Source organism: Mustela nigripes, chromosome 2, assembly GCF_022355385.1.
Source record: "Mustela nigripes isolate SB6536 chromosome 2, MUSNIG.SB6536, whole genome shotgun sequence".
Taxonomy (NCBI): Eukaryota; Metazoa; Chordata; class Mammalia; order Carnivora; family Mustelidae; genus Mustela; species Mustela nigripes.
Genome location: NC_081558.1, coordinates 101,471,256 through 101,492,197, shown reverse-complemented (window position 1 = coordinate 101,492,197; position 20,942 = coordinate 101,471,256). Strand labels below are relative to the sequence as shown.

The window sequence follows — 20,942 nt, the reverse complement described above, 5'->3', positions numbered from 1 at the left end:
GTGTGTGTGTGTGTGTGTGTGCGCGCACGCACGTTACTGTTGTCCGAGCCTGGGCTCTGTGTGGGCAGGGGATGATGTTTAAATATGAGGGTGGGGAGGAAACAGAGCAGGACTGTTACATAGACTTGGGAATACCCTTTCACAACCATGAACATACCTGCAGGTAGGACCCTCATTTCCTTGTCTTATCTGCTTTACTTTCCTAGGAATATGAGACACTCGATAATGAACACAACCAGCTAGTCTGGCAGGTGGAGTCTTGGATTAAAAAGTTCACCTACACCTGGAACTACAAAGCAAGGTGGACCCTAAAGGTCACGTGGGTCAAAGCCCATGCCTATCCCGCCCGGTGGACCTTCGGGGTGAGTGAAACAATGGACAGCTCCCTGTGAACCATCTGGAAGTCAGACATCCTAGAACCCTAGGCAGGGGCCGCTTTTCTAACATGTGCTCTGACTCAGGAACAGATCACCCCCACCCTGTTTGCTGAGCACTCACTTAGGACTCATTGGGTTGAAACATAGGAAATAGAATTTTTGTAAGTCAAAATGGCTGACTATTGGCAATTGTATATATATGACTCAACCTGATATTATTATCTACATTTTAGAAGACGATGGTTAGAGAGGTTAAGCAATCTGCTCAAGGTCACCCAGCTGGCCAATGACAAAGCCAGGCTTGGAGCTGAGGCTTTCTGACTTCCAATTCTGGCTCTCAGTGGCAGACCCATCCAAGGGCAATGATCAGCCTACACGGTGTCCTCAGTCTTCCCCCAGGGACTCAGCTCTTACAGCCCTTGTGTGGTCTAGTCTCTCATTTCTTTGGGTCAATGAGTTCGTTGGTTACCTACTTTGTTCAAGCAGTGCTTGGCATCTGCTTCCAGAGGACCTCTAGTATCTGGAGGACCTCTGTGGTCCATCCACAGTATTTAGGTTGAGGGGACATTTGAACAATGTGCTTAAAAATATCCCAGAGGAAGCTAAATAGGCCTCCCTTGGCTCTCTGCGGTGGTGGCTAACCTTTCTGAGTCCTGAAGCTTTTCTACACAAACTCTCTTCTCACTGGATCCTAAACCAGAGCCTTTTATCACCCTTCCCTGGAGAGAAGTCATGAAGAAGGCAAATGCACTACGATAGGCGCTTTGATCCCCAGGGTGAAAGCTGTCCTGCACAATCCCAAACATTTTCTGGGGAGGCCAGGAAAAGATGATGTGTGTGTCCAGGCAGGGTGGTGCGGAGGGTGATGGGACACCAGGGAGGAGACCCCAGATCTCTCACAGGCAATGCTATGTTTGTCTCCAACCGACCTCCAGACCAACACCTACCAGGCCATCCTTTCCACGGATGGGAGCAGGTCCTACGCCCTGTTTCTTTACCAAAATGGCGGCATGCAGTGGGATGTGACCCAGCGCCCAGGCAACCCAGTCCTCATGGGCTTCTCCAGGTAGGACGGGAATGGGCAGTCAGCACTGAACAGATACAGGAAGTGGTCCAGGGCAGGATTTTGGCTGCACACCCACTCCCAATCCCCCCAGGACAGGCTGTGAATCCTTCTTGCTGATGTTTCTGACTCACACCAACTCCAGCTCCCACTTCTTGCTGTTTCAAATTAAAAGATGCCCATTCACCTGACATTCTCTTTCCCAACCCAGTCCCCAGGCTTCATGATAATTCCCAGAGCTTTGACCTCTCTGATTTCTACTGACATTAGCCAACCCCTCTTGACCTCTCAAGTATCATAGTAATACCAGCCAACATGTATTACACAAACTACTTAAGATGCATTATTTTATCTAATTATCACAACCCATGAAGGAGATACTCTTTACTACCCATTCTATAGGTAAGAAAACTGAGGTAAAAATAGATCAGTAATTTGCCCAAAGTCTCAGAGATGGAAGTGACAAAGCAGGACCTTGCACCCAGATATTTGAGGCTGAAATCTGCCTTCCTGACTTCTGTTGGGCTGAGCATTAATCCCTCATCTAGGGGCACCAACAGCTTGTGTGGGGTCAGTGGGAAAGACAGAGGGTAGAGGGAGAGAGCCATGGACGGGGCCATGGATTCCTGTGTGTGAAGGTGACTCAGTCTCTGACAACAGTTCTCAACCACTCTTTCGAGATGCTGGTGTGTGCAATCAATTGTAAAGGTCACATAATGTGTTACTAGTCATTGATGCAAATTCTCTTAGATGGTGTTCAGGGTTGCCCCTATAATTCTATTGCTTTCCTTTGCTTTTTCATGTGCTGTGAAAGAGAAAGAAGTTGAATTATTCCACTAGCTAGGGATTGCCCACCCTCCTGAGTAGTCCACGGAGAGTGTCCCACCCGTGTGCCTCACCTATCCTGTGGCAGAGAGGAAGAAAGTCAGGAGTCACTGCTCAGAGGCAGAGATTGGCTCTTAGCATCCCAACGTCCTGTCCCCTCCCCAGCCCTCTGTCCAATCCCCCCATTGAAGGGAAACTCATCAGAAGAAAGCCTGAACCCTGTTGTGTGCACACCTCTGCCTTGTGCACACTTCTTGCAGTCAGTGGTCAGCTATAGAATAAATCAGAGCCTTCCTTCCCTTTGCCCCCCCATCTCTGCCCTCTCCTGCTTGTTGCTAGGAGTCAGAGATGCCGGCTGCCTGATGAGCTGACTATGTAATGACTGGTATCTAATGACTACCCACACTGAGTGATGGTCTGTCCCACTGGTGGCATGAATGTACAACTAGTCAACCCAGAGGAAAGACCCCGTGTGTGACGGAGGCATGCAATTTTTTCCCTTTGCCTGCAGTGGAGACGGGCATTTTGAAAACAGCCCACTGACATCCCAGCCACTGTGGAAGAAGTATCTACCAGACCAATTCCTGAATTCCAACTCAGGTAACTCTCTGTCCTCAACTCCAGGAGTCATGAGAGTCCTAATGAGGCAGCCCTCTAGCATCTCCACTGCCCCAGGGCATCCCCCACACAATCTGACCCACAAGTACAATCAGGACTTGGCACTACCCAAGTGCGTCTGGTACCTTCTGTGCCATCACACAGCACAGTCCCAGCCAGGGTTATGTTCCTCCCTGGGATGTGCCAAAGCCAGGTCTCTCAGTGGGGGACCAGATCCTGGAAGTAAGGACAGGGCTGTGCCAGGAGCTGGGGATATGAATGGACCCTTAGGTCCAAGTGTCCTGTCCCAGGGCTGGAATAAGAACCCAGATGAGATCCCTGCAGGCAATCTGCTGCGGGGAGATCCAGAAGTCTGACATTCAGCCAGTCATCATTAACTGAGCACCTGCTGTGTGCTAAAAGCCAGGAATAGGAAGGAGGAAGAGAAAAAAAGGACAAAGACTGACTATGTTTGCTCTCAAGGAGCTCTCACTCTGTTAAGAAGGCCAGGGCTTCTGTATCAGGAGGCTCCATGGGACATGACTCAATCTGTTGTCCAGAGGTCCCAATGGGACAGAGATTATAGTTCCCAAAATGTGAGTTGAATGAAGGACAGTTTAGCATTGGAAATCAGCCATGTAGATTGTGAAGCATTAATCTACTTCTCTTTGCTCTGGGACAAGAGCTTTTGGTACACGGAAGCTATGTCAAATCGTGGGTGCCATCTTGTGGAGAGAACTGCCCTGTCAGATTCTGGGCCATTCTATCAAGATGCATCTTCTTGTGACCTAGAAGGCGCAATATGATTGTGTGTGTGTGTTTTGGGGAAGAATATCTGATTTGTTTCCCATGATATCCAGCCATTGTAAAGAAGATAAAGTAAATATTTTTTCAAAACCTTAACAAATTATAGTTATCTTGACAATTTCTTCTTTTGTGTGGGAACAGGGTCAAAATCTAATACATTATGTCCTGCTGTGTCTTATTGGACTCTGGAGGCCCCTTTTCACTCCTGGCTTTTAGGGTAGGCAGTATGTAACCTACGGTTAAAGCTTAAATTCAAACCAGGGTTTTTTCTCCTAGTTACTTGTCCCTTCTGAGGATGGCTTCTGGGCCCAGAGGATGCTTCCTCAGCCTCACGGTGCTGGAGCAAGCCCCCAGCTGGCTGTTGTCCTGTCTACTTTGGCAGTCTGTGCTGGGGGAGGGGGAGGGTCAGGGATGAAAGCCAAGGTCTGAGCTGGTGGTTGGTGGTGCCCCTTAGTGAGATAAAGGATGAATGAGGAAGGACTAGTTTGGGGAGATGGGAAGGCACTGGAGTTCAGAGGGCAGATGGGAGGGTTGGAGGATTGGTGGACGGAAGCTCAGGGCTGGGGTCTGGCTCAGAGTGCATGCAGGTGAGTCTGCTCTGTCCATCACTTGTCCCAGGGTTTCCCTCTAAGATCCAAGTTTTAAGGGCCTCTGGATGTCTCATAAAAGGGGCCAGTCTGAACTGGGTCCCTTCCCTGGAGTTGCTGTCCAGAGTCGGGGTGGGGGGTGGTGGCTGCAGAATGTGCATTGATGAGTTAGGCTGCTAAAGCAGAGAGCTTGTGGCCAGAGGCCCTGGGATAACCCCTCCTTCCTTTGCTGCTCTAGGCGTCCGGGGCCTGCAGGTCTATAGCCTACACGGGGAAGAAAGGCCCAACTACCGTCTCCGGTGCCTGCAGTGGTTGAAAAGACAGCCTCGGGGACCCACATGGGGCTGGAACCAGATCTCCTGCCCTTGCTCCTGGCAGCAGGGACTATGGGATTTACGATTCCAGCCCATCAGTATGGGTGATGCCCCCTTCCTGTTTCCTGGGTCATCCCCGCTATGCCCCATAAGACCACCCACCAACCCTCTGCTCACACCTGACCTATCCCTTCCAGGACCCCTTCGCCCCGCCCACCCTTCGCCCCCCACCCCATACCCGCCGCTACCCCTCTCTCCAGACCTCTGGGCCTGAGCATGTCCATCCTTGTCACAGGCTGGTGGGGCCTCGGCAGCAGGCAGCTGTGCAGCTTCTCTTCCTGGCGCGGGGGCGTGTGCTGCCGCTACGGGCCCTGGGGCGAGCTCCTCCAGGGCTGGACAGTGCATGCTCCTTGGCAATTTGGTACGTGTGACTGCAGAGATCTCATCCCCGCCTTCTCTGAAGCTCTCTCTACTCTTTTCTGTCAGAGACCAGGCCTGGGCTCCCAGCCAAGCAGTGGGACCTGAAGAAAGAAGCCTTTTGTCCCCATTCCCTCCCAGCTGCCTCCCCTCTCTGGCCACTAATTTCCTGATCTTGTAACGTTGGGAAGGTTCCAAATCCCTTCCAGCTGACCTCCCGGGGATTTATGATCCAGTGCCTCTTGCCCCATCTTCACTTGGCCTCCTAGCCCCAGACAAGAGTGGAGACTTCTCTCCAGGGAAGGAGAGGGGACCAAGTGCGACCCTGTCCCTCTGGGCCCAAATCAGCTGACTGTCACCTCCAGAGAGGTGACAGAGACCCTCCAGAGGAGCTAGAGAGCACAGGGTTGGGGGACCAGGGTACTGTGGCTCCCCCCTCTGTCCCCAGCCACCCCGCTACCTCTGACAATCACAGCTGCCCCCATGGTTCCCCAGACCATCAATCACAGCCTCCCAGGGGCACTCAGCCCCACCCTTCTGGAGAGAAAGCCCCTGGGACACAGCCCCGAACCCCCTGGGTGCACCTCTGGGGCTCTGCTGCACACACAGCTCCGGCAAGCCTACAAGGGAGATAGTGACGGTCAATGCTCCAAGGCCATGGAGCAGGGCAGGATCTGCTCCAAGTTGGCCCGACTCCCGTGTCATCCTGCCTCACCAAACCTTCCGCCAGACTCTGTAGGCCCTCTGTCTCCCTCCCACATGCCAATCTTTCCCCCAGACCAGGAGCTGGAGCCATGGGACTGGTGCTGCCGCTGGAACGACAAGCCGTCCTTCTGTGCCCTGTACCACCAAAGGCGGCCACGCATCAGCTGTGCTGGGTACCGGCCCCTGAGGCCCGGTGAGGCTGCTGGGGCCCCACAGGGCTGAGGCCGGGCCACTGGGGAGGGACAGCAAGCTTCCTGGGGCAGGGCCATGGCCACCAAGTGGAGATGGTTTAGTGTGTGGCCAGAGGCAAACAGAGGCTTTGTACCTGGCGTTGGGGAAGGGGTTGGGGGGCGGGGATAATGATGTGAATTTGGGCAGGGGCACGAAAGTGCAAGAGGGCCTCTGGGGATGGTTCTCTACTCCATGAACGTCTCCCAGGCTTGAGTCGGTCTGGAGGCAGTGGGGGAATCCCAGATCCTTCCCTGGACAGTCTGCCATTGTTGTCTCTTCCTTTCTTCCAGCCTGGATGTTTGGGGACCCCCACATCAGCACCTTGGATGGTGCCAACTTCACCTTCAATGGGCTGGGGGACTTCCAGCTGGTCCAGGCCTGGGATGGAAACTCCTCATTCCTGCTGCAGGGCCGCACCGCCCAGACCGGCTCCGCCCAGGCCACCAACTTCATCGCCTTTGCAGCTAAATATGACACCAGCCAACTGGACCCCATCACAGTAAGTGAGGCAGGGGCCCCAAAAAGGAGAGGAAGAAGGAGGAAGGGGATGGGACAGCAGGGAGGGAGGACATGTCTGGCCAGTGCAGTGGTTCAAGAGTCAACCCTAGAGACAGTGGGATTCGGGTCAGAGCTCTGTCAGTCATGTGATCCTGAAGAAATGACGGAACTCCCAGTGACTCAGTTTTCTTGTAGTAAAATGGGGAGAGTAAAATTACCTACCTCACAGGGCTCTTGTGAGATTTAAATGAGATCATCTGAGAAATGTTGGAGAGGGCCGTCGCTGAGATGGTCACAGTCCCTTTAAAGGTGCTGACAGCAGGGAGCTCCAGCCGGGCCCCTGCTGAGCCCTCTAAGTCCTGAGCTAGCACAACCTCGTCATCCCTCTACCACCCTCTTCCTCCGGGGCTCGGGTCCAAACTCTCTGCAGCCTTCTTTCTCTGCCTCGGGGCCCACTTCAGGTCAGTCTTAGATCCTCTCCAATTCCCCATCCAGGTCCGATGGCTCCTTGAGCCCGATGACACAATCCACGTGCAGGTCAATAACCAGACTGTGACATTTGAGACTAACCATGAAGACCCAGAAGGTAGGCTGGGAGCAGCTGTCAGCTCCCTTCTGCTTCCCTGGGTCAAGCTTCAGTGGGGGCGCCCAGTGCCAGGGAGCAGCGCGGAGGCAGGGCATGGGGCGGGGAGGGCAGGGAAGAGGGCAGGGAAGAGGTCAGCAACTCCGCTTCACCTCGTCTTCTTTCAGCAGCTGGACCTGGGTGGCTTCTTCACCTAGGAGCCAGACATTGGGCTTTCCTTCCTCACGTCTCTCCTTCCTCCAGGGCAGTGATAGCCTCATGCCCATCTCTAGTCCCCAGGAAGGAGGGGGTGTCCTGTGAGTTTGGCTCTGGGCCACCGGAGAAGGTATCCCAAGGCCACCCCCATAGCTGCTCTCGGAGTCTCCCCTCTGCACCTTGACCCTTCACTACTGCTAAGTCTTGGGCCCACAGGGTTCCAGTGCTGGTTTCTTCCTCTTCTGCCTCCCCACCTTCCAGGCCCGGAGACGTTCAACACCACCGGCATCATCGTGACCCGCAATGGCTCGCTGGTGTCAGCCATCTTCGATGGGACCGTGACCATCTCAGTGATTGCCCTCTCCAACATCCTCCATGCCTCCTGCGGCCTCCCGGAGGAGTATCGAAACCGCACAGAAGGCCTCCTGGGTGAGAAGCAGGCAGGATTCTGAGTCTGAGGCAGCGGCAGCAGAAAGAGTGGGGGCCCCAGACCACAGGCAGCTGCCAGTCCAGTTGGCCTGTGGGTGTCCCAGGCTGAGCTGCTCTTCCTGGGCCTCCTGGGAACAGAACCCTGAGGCTGTGCAGAGGTGGGGAGGGACGAGGGCTCTCTTCAGCTTGCTTTCAGCCTCACTTTTTGTCATCGTGAATCTCCGGTTCCAGGACAGCTGAGGGGTCTTTGAGGATGGGCTCTGGGGAAGGTAGAGCCAGCAGCTGCCCGTTCCCTGCCTCCAGCCCCACTTCCCCTCCCTTCTTCCTCCATTTCCCCCTCCTCCATCCCGGAGACAGAGGGGTGGGCTATGAGGTATGGTCTTCCCTGCCCCTCCTGAAAGGACGGAGCCGAGAACAAGCGCAACTGGAAGAGGCTTCCCAGGCCCCCTCACCCCGGTCATACCCTGAGCGTGCCCCACTGGATGCTCCCCAGAGAAGGGGAGAGCCACAGACCCAGGGTGGCCGACCTCCTACTCTGACCCTCAGGAGTCTGGAATGACAATCCAGATGATGACTTCAGGATGCCCAACGGCTCCACCATTCCCCGCGATAGCACCGAGGAGTTGCTTTTTCAATACGGAATGACCTGTAAGTCTGGGCCTCAGAGTCCTCGGGGTAGATGAGGCCAAGCTGGGATGAAGGAAGCATTGCCTCCCTCCGCTTGTGGGAGCCAGACCTCCATCCTTTGTGAGGGAGAGGTGGAAAGGCCAGGAGGAAAGGCTGAGGATTCTGCCCCCGCCCCAGATTTGTCCCCTCCAACCCCATCTCAGCTGTGTTTCTCTTCCTGGAAGAGAAGACAAGGGCAGTGGTGGCCGTCACTCACTAGAGTAGGGATTTGCAGCCTCAAAAGCCAGAAGTCACTCCCTCCCTCCGCATCTCCCTCCCTCGCCCCAAGGCGTGTAGAGTGAGAGTAAGGGGTAGACACGGCCAAAATCATAACTGGAGACCCATCCCTGCTCCCCCCGCCATTGCCTCCATGTGTTATAGGGGAAATCAGTGACACAAGGCTCCTTGGCAAGAGAGACGACCACCTGCCTTCCAACTTCACCCCTGTCTTTTTTTCCCAATGGAGGGGAAACGAAACCTTGGATAACAAGCTGGTCTCCGAGTGTGACGGAGACAAACAGTGCATCTATGACAGCCTGGCCACAGGAAGCAGAAGCACTGGCCTAAACACAAAGATCCTCTTCAGAAGGTACCAGAAGATGAACACCACCCTCAGTAAGTGGCATGAAGCAGAGGGAGGTGTTGGCGGGGTCAGCTGACAGATGAGGAGCAACCCCTTCATGACATTCCTTCAAGTTGCACATTCAAAAAAATTAACAGATTCTTTCGCTCTGTTATTCCTCCCATGACTCCCCAGCTCACTGTGATGACTTTCAAAGCCCTTTCCAACATGACCCCAGTAGCAGTTAAACTTCTCCTCTACTTCCCCGTGCCCTGCTCCCTCTACTTCAGCCCCACTGGCTTCTCTGTGCTCTTCAAACACACCAGGCTCACTCTTGACTCCAGACTCCACACACACTGTTTTCTGCCCAATCCCCTTCCTCCAGACCAGCCCCACGCTCACCCCCACCCCCTTCAAGGCTCTGCGCAAATCGAGTCGCCTTCTCAGCAATGCCTTTCTTGGCTAGCCTTCTAAAATTTCACATTTACCCATACTTCCTGTTCACCTTCCCTGCTTTGTTTTTCCTCCTTAGCACTTAAAACTATCTAGCATATTTTCTAATTTTCACAGGTATCTTTTTTTTATTATTTGTTTCCTGCTGTGTCCTCACTACCTAGAACAGAGACAGCCATATAGTAGGTGCTCAATAAAGGTATTAAGTGACTGACTGAATGAATAATGACATGGAAATAGCATTTCCACTGTATTCCTCTATTTCCTGACATCTGGAAATTAACCCATCTGGAGATTAGCCTGACCATTTCCAGCCCTCTCCCAATGGGAAAACTCTGTGGTGGTCTGAATGACACTAGTCTCTGATTCACATTATACCATGCCCAGCATAGCACTCTGATTAGGAAGGAACTTGACCTGACCCCATCTTGTGGGGGGGGGGGGAGATAAAGAAAAGCTAAATAGAACCCCGTCCCGCTCTACAGAGATCTGAAGGCAGGTACATGGAATAATTCCTGCTTCCAGAGGTGGATCAGAGCCCTGAGAACACCTCACACAAACCAGAAGACTAGACAAAGAGAGAGGAGCCCTGTGAGGCAAGAAAGTGTCTTGTCCCAAACCCCGAATCCTCTCTTTGTGTTTCAGATAAGTACCCACCCTCTATCAAGGGTCAGCATGTGCTGGAAGCCTACATGGGGCAGACCATGCGGGTTCAGTACACCAGCCACTCTAAGAGCGTCACATTCACTTTGAGGAACAGCAGCACTGACTTCAGGATCTTTGGTAAGAGCACTTGGCTGCTTAAGAGGTCAGAGTCAAGCTGGAGGTAATTTGGCATCATTACACGCTGGGGAACTTCACGGCACTTTTCCATCGGTATATCTAGGACCAGCATTTCTGAGAATGAGCACTCTGATTCAGATAAGTGTCCCCAGTGAATCACAGTGATGGCCTTCTGGCAATCTGCCCAGCTAGCTATGCTGCTTCAGGGCCCATACAAGTGATTCAAAGGTCATTTCACCTCAAATCCAATGACATGCAATCATCTTTAGCCAGCTTTATGAAATCACCAAATTATTAGAATAAAGTCTAACAATTTAAAAAATACTAATCTACAGCATTTTCAAGTCTCTTAAAAGAAGGATATAAGGTAAAACAGGGTTTAAAGATACAAATACCTTCATCCGGTACATTTCTCATTATTTTTATGTTGGCCAACGATGTTTGCCTCGTGGCTTTTCCGTGCTGGGACCAAGCAAAGCCTCATTCTCCCTGTCAGTAATGGTGTGGCGATCCCCAGTCCTAGAACCATGATCTGGGTCAAAAAGTCAAAGCCCACAGGACGCAACTTACCTTCTGTGGCCAGCACCAATTATGCTACTGACTGATCTTTGCTAAACCAAAGCCATCAGGGACCCTACTTGAAGCTCAGAGCACCCCTCTCCGCCTCATTTTCTTTCTGTGCGTTAGAGGACTTCTTTGTGTGCACCCTCCCTGGTGCTAACCAATGACATCAGGAGATTCTCCTCCTCCCCTGGGCTCCTCTCCTGCAGAGGGACAGCCTGGAAGTTACTCCTGTCTGTCCCCTACTTCCAACAACTCTCAAACCTCTGTGTTAAGGAGACTTGTTTATTTTCTTGGACACTGTAAGTAAGACAGGTTTGGATCAGAAGAGTCCTTGCTGATATGTAGCAATGTTTTCACTGTAGTCTGGTGTCAAAGGTCTACAAAGTGAGATGGGTGGGCAAGAAATCAGGGCAAGGGATGGGGCTGCCGGGAAGGGGAAACCAGTTTCATGTGCAGTGTAGCCTGGAGCAGGGTCAGGAAGATCCTAGCTTTATGGCCTTGTTCTCTGTCCCTCCTGGATGTCCCAGTCTGAGGCAGGCACAGGCATGGTTGCCCTTTGGGGTCTCTTCAGGGGGCAAGTGCCTTCCTCTGTGTGGAGTCCCACCCTACAATCACTTAGTGGGGCTCATGCTACCTCCAGCTTGGCGCGTGACCGGAATCGCTCCAGGAACCTAGCCTAGCTCGAGGAAAAGCCTGATGACATTTGAGGGGTGATCTGAGAGAGGTTCAGGAAGGCCAACAGGAGCACTCAGGCTGTCAGATGCCAAGATGTGTCAGACCGCACAACAGTCAAGGCTCCCAGCTCTCCATGGTCTTGTCTTCCCTGGGGCAGAGAACGGGACACTGCTATGGACGCCAAAGTCGTTGGAACCATTTGCTCTGGAGATTCTAGCCAGAAACGTCGAAGACAACTTGTCCTCTGTACTCCAGCCAAAGACAGTGGTCTGTGCCTGCAGGAAAGAGAGCCAGTGTGTATATAACCTGACCAGCTGGGTGGGCGGTTCCTCCCTGGAGGTGAGTGTTGGGAGGAGCGGGGGAGGGAGGTCTCCTTGTTGAGGAGAGAGGCAGTGGGAACTGAAGGGATGTCATATTTCAGTCCCACTGTGGTAACGTGTGTGTTGGGAGCTGTGGTCAGCAAGGAGTATCAACACCAATCTCAGGTTTTTATCTCCTAGCTCCCATTCTGCTAGGTTTACAGGAAACATCTACCTCAGCATCCTTTAAAACTCCCCAGGGGTTCCCAGCTTCATAGTTCTAAAGACTCATTTATTTATTGAGAGAGAGAGAAAGCAAGTTGGCAGAGGAGCAAAGGGACAGGAAAAGAATCTCAAGCAGACTCCCTGCTGAGCAGGGAGTCCAACCGGGGCCTCGATCTCACGACCCTGAGATCATGACCTGAACCGAAATCGAGAGCTGGGTGCTTAACCGACTGAGTCACTCAGGCACTGCCCCTCCTCCCCCGACCCCAGACAGTTCCATGGTTCTAGAACAAGGCATGGAGAGGTAGGGGCAGAAAGGCATCGTTGTGGTCCCTGGGCATGAGACTACACAGGTCACAGGTTCCATGTTCCCTCCTCTTTGGTCCCAGGGAGGTGCTCTCTGGCGTCTGTGCCCCACTCAGACACAGAAAACCCAAGTTCCCATCTGCCCAGAAGCGCCACACAGCCATTTCTCTCTGGGGTCTCTTCATTATGGTGTTGGGAAGAGAGGGACACGACGAGCCCAAACCCCTTTGTTTTCTCTTTTACTGTCTCCTTCCAGCTAAAAGAAGCATCTCTTCATTTTGGAGAAAATCTTTATTTATACAAGTCTTAACCAAGACAGCTGGCCTCAGTCAATGAATCTTGCCCCCTTTCTTTATTTAAAATTTTGTTTTCTTTTTCTTATTTTGTTTGGGTTGTAAAACAGGAGCCATAAAGGAAAGTGTTTGGCTGGCAGTACCCCTCCACCCCCTTCAGCCCTTACACACAGCCTTCTCCTCAAAATGAGCAAAGAATTCCTGCTTGAATGGGGTAGAGGTAGAGGAGCCCGGTGGTAGAAGATGGGAATTAAGGTTCTGACTGTGAGAAACAGATTAAAATCAATATATTATTTTAGGTATCCCAAAATATCCAGTCTTGGAAGTAGAAAGTGTTGGGGTGTTGCATTTTAGGGAGATTTCTAAAGTCATCTCCGTAGGGGTGCCAGAATAGAGAGGCCAGGGGGCTGGACAAGGTTTGGGGACTCAGTAGCTGTCTGCGCCATTTTCCCGGTTGCTGTGTGTTCTCACAGTGCTTAGCAGTGTGTCTCTGCCTTCTTGGTTGAGGAGTCAGCAAGGGAAGATGGAGCAGGAAACTGAGCTTCTGTAAGATCCAGTTTTCAAGGGATAGTAGAGTATTTATTTAGGCCCTGTCCTACTGTAAAAAGGGCTTCCGGCAAGGAGATATGGTGTGGCTGAGATCCCAGCGCTGGCACCAGGTGGAGGGGCCAGGGGGTAGGGGTGTGGAGGGAGGAAAGGCCTGGGGAGGCCTAGTGGGCTTGGCAAGGATATACAGGACCACAGCCTGGTCAAGAAGGTGCTCAGTAGATGCTGGCAGAATCAAGGTAAGGACTCGAGGTCCATGGGTTCTCAGACCAGAGGGGTCAGTACAGAAACACCCAGAAGCCTTCAGTGGTCCAGCCTCCTGGCTACCCGTAATCAGCACCCCGTTCCAGGTGGCCGGCTGCAAGTGTGACGGGGACACCTTTGGCCACAACTGCGAACGCTCCAAGAACCTCTGTGAGGAGCCTTGCTTCGAGAGTGTGCAGTGCATTCCTGGGAAGGGCTGCGAGGCCTGCCCTCCACACCTGACTGGGGACGGGCGTCACTGTGCAGGTGAGCTGGGGACAGGGCTCCGGCAGGAGGAGACTCTGGGGACAGTGGAGGCCTGGAGGGCCTGGGGCATGAGGCAAAACATCTCTCTCCCTTTTCCAGCAAGCGTTTAGAATACTCAATACAGCTGGTTATGGTAAGAAGGTCAGGATGTCCAGGGAGGTGTGAGGCTGAAGGAGAAGAGATTGTGCACTCCCTGGGGGAGTGGCCGGGGGTGGGCAGGCTGAGGTCCTGATGGGGGAAACTCAGGGCAAGAGACTGAAGATGGCCTGGCAGGGGGCGGGGGAGGGCAAAGCAGACGTCCAGCAGCAGCCCGGGAGCCAGAGCAACCTGGGGCTCCCAGGCTCCTCTCATGTATCTTCAGACACAAAGCTCAGCATCTCCACATCTCAGTTGGGACATCTGGGGGGCTGCCATGGGCATCTGGTGGCAAGGGTGCGTCCTCTCTTTGAGTCTTCCTCCCATCCCCTGTTCCTCGACCTCTGAGCCACTGGAGTCCTGCTGACAGTGGTCACCGGGAAGTCTTCACTAAGCCCCCTGCAGTGCTAGGAGGAATTCTAGAGGCCCCTGTGTCTTCTGAGAGGCCAGAGCGGGTAGACTATAAGGCAGAAGAAGGAATGGAAGTGCAGAAAGCAGATGTGCCGTTCTCTCAGCAGAAGTGGGAGAATGCCGATCTGGCAAAGGAACTTTCTGGAAACGGGGGAAGGATAGTTTAGGGTTCAGAGCAACTCAGAAGCAGAATGTGGACTGAGTGAGCTTTGGGGAGAAAGAAACCAAGCCCATCCTAGAAGGAGCTTTCTGTGGGCTGGGGCCCCCCAACTGCTGTCTGACCTTGTCTGCTGACCCCACCCCCTGCTCCATCCACAGCTCTGGAGACCTCTCCCCTCTGTCAGAACAAGTCCTGCCCTGTGAATTACTGTTACAATCAGGGACACTGCTATGTCTCCCAGGCGCTGGGCTGCCAGCCCGTTTGCACCTGCCCCCCGGCCTTCACAGACACCCGTTGCTTTGTGGCTGGGAACAACTTCACTCCAACCCTCCATCAAGGTAACTCTAGATGCCTTCTGCCTCCACAATTCTCTCACCCTGAGGGGAGACGAGGAACCTGGGTGGGGGAGCAGAGCTCGGTTCCTCCATCTCACAGGGCAGAACCTCAGATATCTCTCAGGTGGGCCCAAGTTTCCAGCTCTGGAAGCAGGTGGCAGTGGGAGGAGAGGGGGAGTCGGGAGGGGGGCAGCTGTCACAGCATGAACCCCAGGCTTCAACAGTGCACTGAGGAAAGACTGGAGGTGGCTTCGTGGCCCAGAGAGTCAAGAGTCAGGAACCCTTGACCACAGTTGGAAGGGCCCTAAGGTGAGGCTCAGCAGACTCAGCCCTTTCTCCTGATTCCTCTGGTGACTTTCTGTCACCGTAGGATGGGTCGGTCTCCCTAACTTGGCCCAATGGCCTTTTCGGGTGAGTCTATGTAAACTGTGAGGTTATTGTGAATCTGCTTCTTCCATTTCCAGACCTTCCCTTAAGAATCATCCAGCTCTGGGTCAGTGAAGAAGAAAATGCCTCTGTGACAGATGTCAATGCCTCGGTCAGTGTGCAGGCCAGCTCTGGATGGGGGAGAGGGCTCTCGGCCAGTTGAGGGCAGAGTCTTAGCCCTCAATGATGTGTTCTGCAGCTAGCCATCCCTCTAGATTCAGTTGCCAGAGGAGGCCAGAGCCTCCTGCCCTGGCGAAGCCTGGGGGTGAGGAAGGCAGGAAACTCCAGGACAGAGATCTCCAAGAGGACTGGAATAACCAGACTAGGGTCTAGGGGGGCCAAGTCCCCCCAGCCTCTCCTTCTAAGTGTTCTTAGAGACCTGCACTGGGGTATCATATGGTAGAAACACAAAAAGGCATTTCACTTCCAGGAAGCCTTCCCAGACTTCCCAGAGGGAACCAGCAGCTCTCTCTTCTTGGCTCCTAGGCCCTTGTCCATTCCTCAACCACAGGCAAAGTCACACAGTAGTTGAATTACTGAGGGTCTTGAATCCTACACACCCAGGTTCAAATCCTTGCTCTACCATTCCCTAGAGCAGATGTAATCATGAGACAAATTATTTGCTGTCTCATCCACAAAGCAGAAATAATAGTAGTACCTATGTCTGCGGGCTGTGTCAAGATTAAAATGATAATGTATGTAAAGAACTCACCACGGTGTCTAAAATACAAGTGTTCAAAAATTATAATAAGAAGTATTATCACTACTGCTACCGTCACAGCACTCTACACTCTGTGAGGTAAAGTCTGCTGTCGCTCGCCTATTGACTCCGCCCCCCAGCTCCTAGCTGTCCCCGAGGTCTGGCTACACATAATCAGTGCTCATTATCCATGTGGGGAGAGAATGAGAGGGTGAACCAGGGAACAGAGGCAAATGTAGGGACCATTCATCTCAGATTTTCCCCTTGTCATTGGACGCAGGAAGGTAGGCCAAGTCCTTCACTCACCAATAAACTCTGACTGAGCAGGGACCCATGCTGGTCAGCAGGCTAGGCTGGGTTGTGGGGCTGCAGAACGGGATGAGAAGCATTCTACTGGTCCTGGTGTTCATGTACAAAGAAGGAGCCAGGCGGGGATAAATAACCACAGTACAGTGGAAGGGGTCTCCTTCTTGGACTGGGCCTCACTCCCGCTTCCCCACCCCCATCCTCTGCCCTAGGTGGCCTATAGATTGCGCAACCTGAATGTGCGGGCCTTTCTCCGGAACAGTGAAGTGGTACCTAGGTAAGTGGGACTGTCCCCACCGGGTCCCCAGGTCTCGTCCCTCCACTTCCACCCTTCGTGCCTCACTGTACCCCTCCCACACAGTGATTCTGAGGCAGCGCCGGAGTCCAAAAGTTTACTCAGACGCTGGAGGGTCATCTCAGAGTTCCAGTACCTCCCTCAGGGTCCTGTCATCGACTTCCTCAACACCCAGCTGCTGGAGGCAGTGGTGGTGGCATTCTTACCCCAGGCCTCATGGAGGCAGCGGAACAGAAGCAAGGAGCCCAGGACCGATGTGAACTTCCACCCCATCTCCAGAGAAGATGTGAAGAGTCTGTTAGCTTGTGAGTCACTGTCCTGGGGATGGTCACAGAGAGAACTGAAGGAGGAGGTACACGGGGAAGGCTATCCCAGATCTTCAGCCCATGCAACCCATGGTGGAATGGTTTTCAGAAAAGCCAGAAGGAAGTAATTTAGGTTTTCTGTTGGTGATTTTTGAGAGAGATTGTTAAACATTTGAGCCCACCAGCTTTCCAGGTTCAAGAGCAGGAGCACAAAATCCTGCTTGATGAATCCCCAGGGAGACAGTTTCACTGAGCTGTGACTCTAATGGCCATCTTCCTGACCATCGCTGCTGATGGCTTTCTTTCTTTTAATAAAATTATTAATGATTTTGTTAAAATACCACTGCACTTTATAAACATAAACAGGGACATCTCTTTTGCTTTTGCCCTCCAGCTAGAGGATATTAAGTAGAAGGCTGGAGACCTGGCCAAGGGACAGAGATTTCCCCTCCTTGAAAGGTATAACCCTGAGCAAAAGTCATCCTCAACCCAAGACTTAACACCCCCACATCTGGAAAATGAGATGGGATTTCTGAGGTCCCCTTTAGCTGGGATGGTCCCTGATTATCCTGGAACAAGAATGAGATCAGTTGGTAAGCACACTAGAGAAGGAAGGGAATAGACCACCCTATTTTGGGAGTGAGGCAGAGAACAGGTCAGTGACCACGCCAAACCCAACAGAAGCCACTGTGTGACTGGAGGGTGGGACCAAGCAAGAATTTCTGCTCAGACCCAGGCTGTGCCTCCTCCCTCCTCGGGACAATCCTCCAACTACTTTGTGTATGTGTAATAAGGCGTTAGGGGTCGGTTTAAGGGAACAACCAAGCCAGACCTGACTATGCCTTTTGTTAAAGAAAACAAACCAAAACCCCCCAATAATTTTTATTATATAAGCATAATGTGCTTCTTGTATAAACTTGAGGAAACACAAATTAACAAAAAGAAAAGAAAAAAATCACCTGTATTTCCAATCCCCAAAGGCAAGTCCATTTTTGCACACAGCCTTCTAAATGTTCTTCTATGCATAGAAATCTCCACACATACCAATATTTTTTGTAATAAAGGGATCAAGTAGGGCAACCCTCTTGGGTACCCTCCCTCTTCAGGAGCTTTGTACTAAGGCTCAAAAAACTGCTTTGTTGCCCACCAAAAAAAGGGGGAGGGGACCAGTAGTACCTATTGTTTGATAACCTCATTGCTTAAGCAATTGTGAACCTATTATTTTTTGTATTGTGTATTGTATTTTGTATTGTGTATGTATTCCCATTTGATATATTATTTTATCATACATTTTAATATAGTATGCTATATTTTATTTAATTTATTTTAAGATTATTTATTTTAGAGAGTGAGCAAGAGCAGGGAGCAACAGAGGGAGAGGGAGAGGGAGAGAATCTCACTGCACACTGAGCCTGATGAGGGGCTCAATCTCACGACCGTGAAATCATGACCTGAGCCAAAATCGAGAGTCAGACGCTTAGCCGACTGCACAACTCAGGCGCCCCTAGTGTGCTGTATTTTAAACAGAATGTTATACCCATTGTGACCATGTATTGAGTGCTCATTGTGTTAAGCAATGTAATGAGTATACTAGTATATATTCTGTCCTTTAGAATGCACAGCAAGATAGGTCCTAAGATTATGATTTCCTTTAAAAGATAAGGAAACTGAAGCTGAAGGAGTTAAGGAATTTCCCCCAAAGCACGCAACTAGTTAGTAGGAGAGTTTGAATTTCAGCTTGGGTCTGGTTTACTTCAAAGCACGGTCTCTTAACCAATGCATTTTCCACCCCATGGTGCTTACCGGTTGTAAAATATCCCTTATTTAACGCAATCCTGCGTATTACACCCATTGCTACTACACACCGTGCTTCTCCAGACTTCCATGAACGCACGCATTGGTGTGCTTTTCCAGTGGCTCCCCAGGATAAATGCCCGAGAACAGAAACCTTGATGGGAGAGGTATCGATTTGGGGTTACTGATTGCTCTGCCCGCTCTCCCGTGTCCTTCCTGGCAGTGAATGTGAGCATGCTGAAGAATTACTTCAACTGCAGCGGCTACAAGGACTACAAACTGGTCTACAGTCCCCAGAGTGGCCTCACCTGCGTGTCCCCGTGCAGTGACGGCTACTGTGAGCATGGAGGCCAGTGCCAGCACCTGCCCCAAGGGCCCCGCTGCACGTGAGTTGGGGAGAGGGCAGGAGAAGCCAAGCTGGTGGACTCCAGCCAGGCAGAGATACTGCAAGGGGCCCCAAAATGACAAGGTCTCAAAGTTAGGTGGGGTCTCAAAGTTAGGGCAGAGCTTCCTTTACAACAGAGAGCCGGGATCATGGAAAAGACAGGTGAGTGCTTACTCTGTGTGGAGAGTTAAGATGCTACATTATCTCTGAAACTCAAACTCAGCCACTGGGTAGGCATTAGTGCCATTTTAGAGAAAAAAACAGGTGAAGAACCCGCCCCACATAGCTGGCAGGTTTGGTAGGGGGATGTGGGTTCCAAAGGCAAACTCTTCCACCCGATTTGGCTTCTGGGGTGAACATTCTGCTGTCTCCTTGTGGGAAAGGCACACACCGCTTTGTGTCTGGCCTGGCCCTGCCCTTCGTTAGGAGCACCTGTCGGGGGAGGCCCTCTCAAACAGGTGTCTGAGGACCCCGTGATTCGTCAGCTGTCTGAGGGCCTCCTGTGAGGGGAGCGCACTGAGTCTACAGGCCAGCTAAGGAGAAGAAGGGCAGTGCTACCCTGGGGCCCTCGAGGCGCATCGGTGCCCTGGGTCTTCCCTCGTGTCCACTACGACCCCAAACTCCTCCCCACCCCCCAACTAGCATTCTCCCCTCCCAGGTCCGAGGAGGGCTGGGAGGAGCTGGGGGTCCTATCTGCACCTGCTCGCCAGCAGCCGGCCCCACCCCGCCGGCCAGGTGCAGCTTCCCAGCCCCGCTACCTGGTAGCCACCCTGTAGGCCCGCCACCTTCCCTACAGGGGAGCCTGGACTGTTGTGGGAAACCTCCTGGGGCCTGCCCACTGCCGATGAGTCCCTGTCCCTGTCCACAGCTGTGTGCCCTTCTCCATCTACACGCCCTGGGGAGAGCGCTGTGAGCACCTGGGCATGAAGCTCGGCGCCTTCTTCGGAATCCTCTTCGGAGCCCTGGGCTTCCTCCTGCTGCTGGGGGCCGGGGTGTTTGTGGTCCTGCGCTTCTGGTGCTATGGCAGGAACCACTACTCCTACCCCCTGGACTCAGAAAGTTGAGGCCTGGCCCCAAAGGGGCAGCAGCGGCCTAGGATACCTCAGGACCCACCCAGCCTCACCCTCACGCCTGCTGGCCATGCTGTTCCTTTGAGAAGACCAGAAAGAAGAAGGTGCTTGAAGGCAACTCAGGATTCTTCAAGGGAATGAATAATAATAAAGACAAGACCACACCTTGTCAGTAGACCCCAGGACAGACAGGAAGGGGTCATAAAGACCACCTAGTTAAAGGATGAATTGTCTCACAAATGTACCCACAAGAAGGACACTGATGCACAAACCCACACACATCAGAGTTAAGAATGGAGTGATAACTCTAAGTTAAAAACCACTTGTATTAAAAACAAACAAACAAACAAACAAACAAAAACCCAACCCTCCAGTTTACTTCTAATTAAAGTCTATTACAGTAAAATCCTTCAGACTTTTTGTGTTCCCAAAGCCATGGGCTCCACTTGGGATTTTCCTCTGGTGGCTGAAGAGCTAGGCACAGGGAGTGGAGGAGCCGAGGTGGGTTCAACCCAGGCCCCTTCAGCCCACAGTTACTCTCTGTGGGGAGGCTTCTTGCTCCAACCCAGGCAGATCCTTGCTTCAGCCTCCACACATCATTTTTGTCCCCTTCCCAGGGAAAGAAACACAAGCCAAAGCCTGGCCTTCTGAGGCCCCCATATGGAGTAGCCTAGACTCACCCAGAAACCCTCGCTGCCTTGCTGGTCTCTGTCCCTCAGTTCCAAAAGGATAAATACACAGTGCCTTTACCTGTCTGGTTCTTGTCCCCACTGTCTGTGCTCCCCAGAGGAGGGATTAAACCATTCCAGCCTCTTTTCCAAGAACCAATCTGAGAACCATGCCACCCACCCCTTCCTTTGACCTGGAGTACCCAATCCCTAATATATTTTATCCTTTCCTGTCCTTTCCTGAACCCCTCTAGAGTCTTCTGAGCCTCTCTACCCCACAGTCCGTTGGCCCCATTCTGCCCATTCCCAGCAACCCGACCAGTTTCCACCTCATCTTCTCTCCTAGCCTACAGAACTTGACACCTCTCTGGTATAACAAGTCCAACCAAAAACTGGTCCACAACTCCTGGGTCTAGAGTACCTCAATTCCAACTCTATGCAG

The 20,942-nt window shown here is 52.3% G+C and overlaps 1 protein-coding gene across 1 annotated transcript in view; it reads left to right on the top strand.

Annotated features, from left to right (window-relative positions):
• The window catches only part of MUC4 (mucin 4, cell surface associated), a 51,883-nt gene extending 31,662 nt beyond the window's left edge, over nucleotides 1-20,221 (top strand). Inside the window, exons 3-22 of the mRNA XM_059388335.1 lie at nucleotides 207-362; nucleotides 1,313-1,443; nucleotides 2,777-2,865; nucleotides 4,495-4,674; nucleotides 4,866-4,991; nucleotides 5,766-5,885; nucleotides 6,214-6,422; nucleotides 6,917-7,007; nucleotides 7,461-7,628; nucleotides 8,175-8,276; nucleotides 8,676-8,909; nucleotides 9,955-10,092; nucleotides 11,489-11,670; nucleotides 13,351-13,510; nucleotides 14,375-14,554; nucleotides 15,016-15,089; nucleotides 16,196-16,260; nucleotides 16,345-16,583; nucleotides 18,601-18,763; nucleotides 19,631-20,221. Of these exons, the coding sequence (XP_059244318.1) occupies nucleotides 207-362; nucleotides 1,313-1,443; nucleotides 2,777-2,865; nucleotides 4,495-4,674; nucleotides 4,866-4,991; nucleotides 5,766-5,885; nucleotides 6,214-6,422; nucleotides 6,917-7,007; nucleotides 7,461-7,628; nucleotides 8,175-8,276; nucleotides 8,676-8,909; nucleotides 9,955-10,092; nucleotides 11,489-11,670; nucleotides 13,351-13,510; nucleotides 14,375-14,554; nucleotides 15,016-15,089; nucleotides 16,196-16,260; nucleotides 16,345-16,583; nucleotides 18,601-18,763; nucleotides 19,631-19,826 (3,003 nt within the window). The 3' untranslated portion in view covers nucleotides 19,827-20,221. The remainder of the gene's footprint in view (nucleotides 1-206; nucleotides 363-1,312; nucleotides 1,444-2,776; nucleotides 2,866-4,494; nucleotides 4,675-4,865; nucleotides 4,992-5,765; nucleotides 5,886-6,213; nucleotides 6,423-6,916; nucleotides 7,008-7,460; nucleotides 7,629-8,174; nucleotides 8,277-8,675; nucleotides 8,910-9,954; nucleotides 10,093-11,488; nucleotides 11,671-13,350; nucleotides 13,511-14,374; nucleotides 14,555-15,015; nucleotides 15,090-16,195; nucleotides 16,261-16,344; nucleotides 16,584-18,600; nucleotides 18,764-19,630) is intronic.
• The last annotated feature ends 721 nt before the right edge of the window (nucleotides 20,222-20,942 follow it).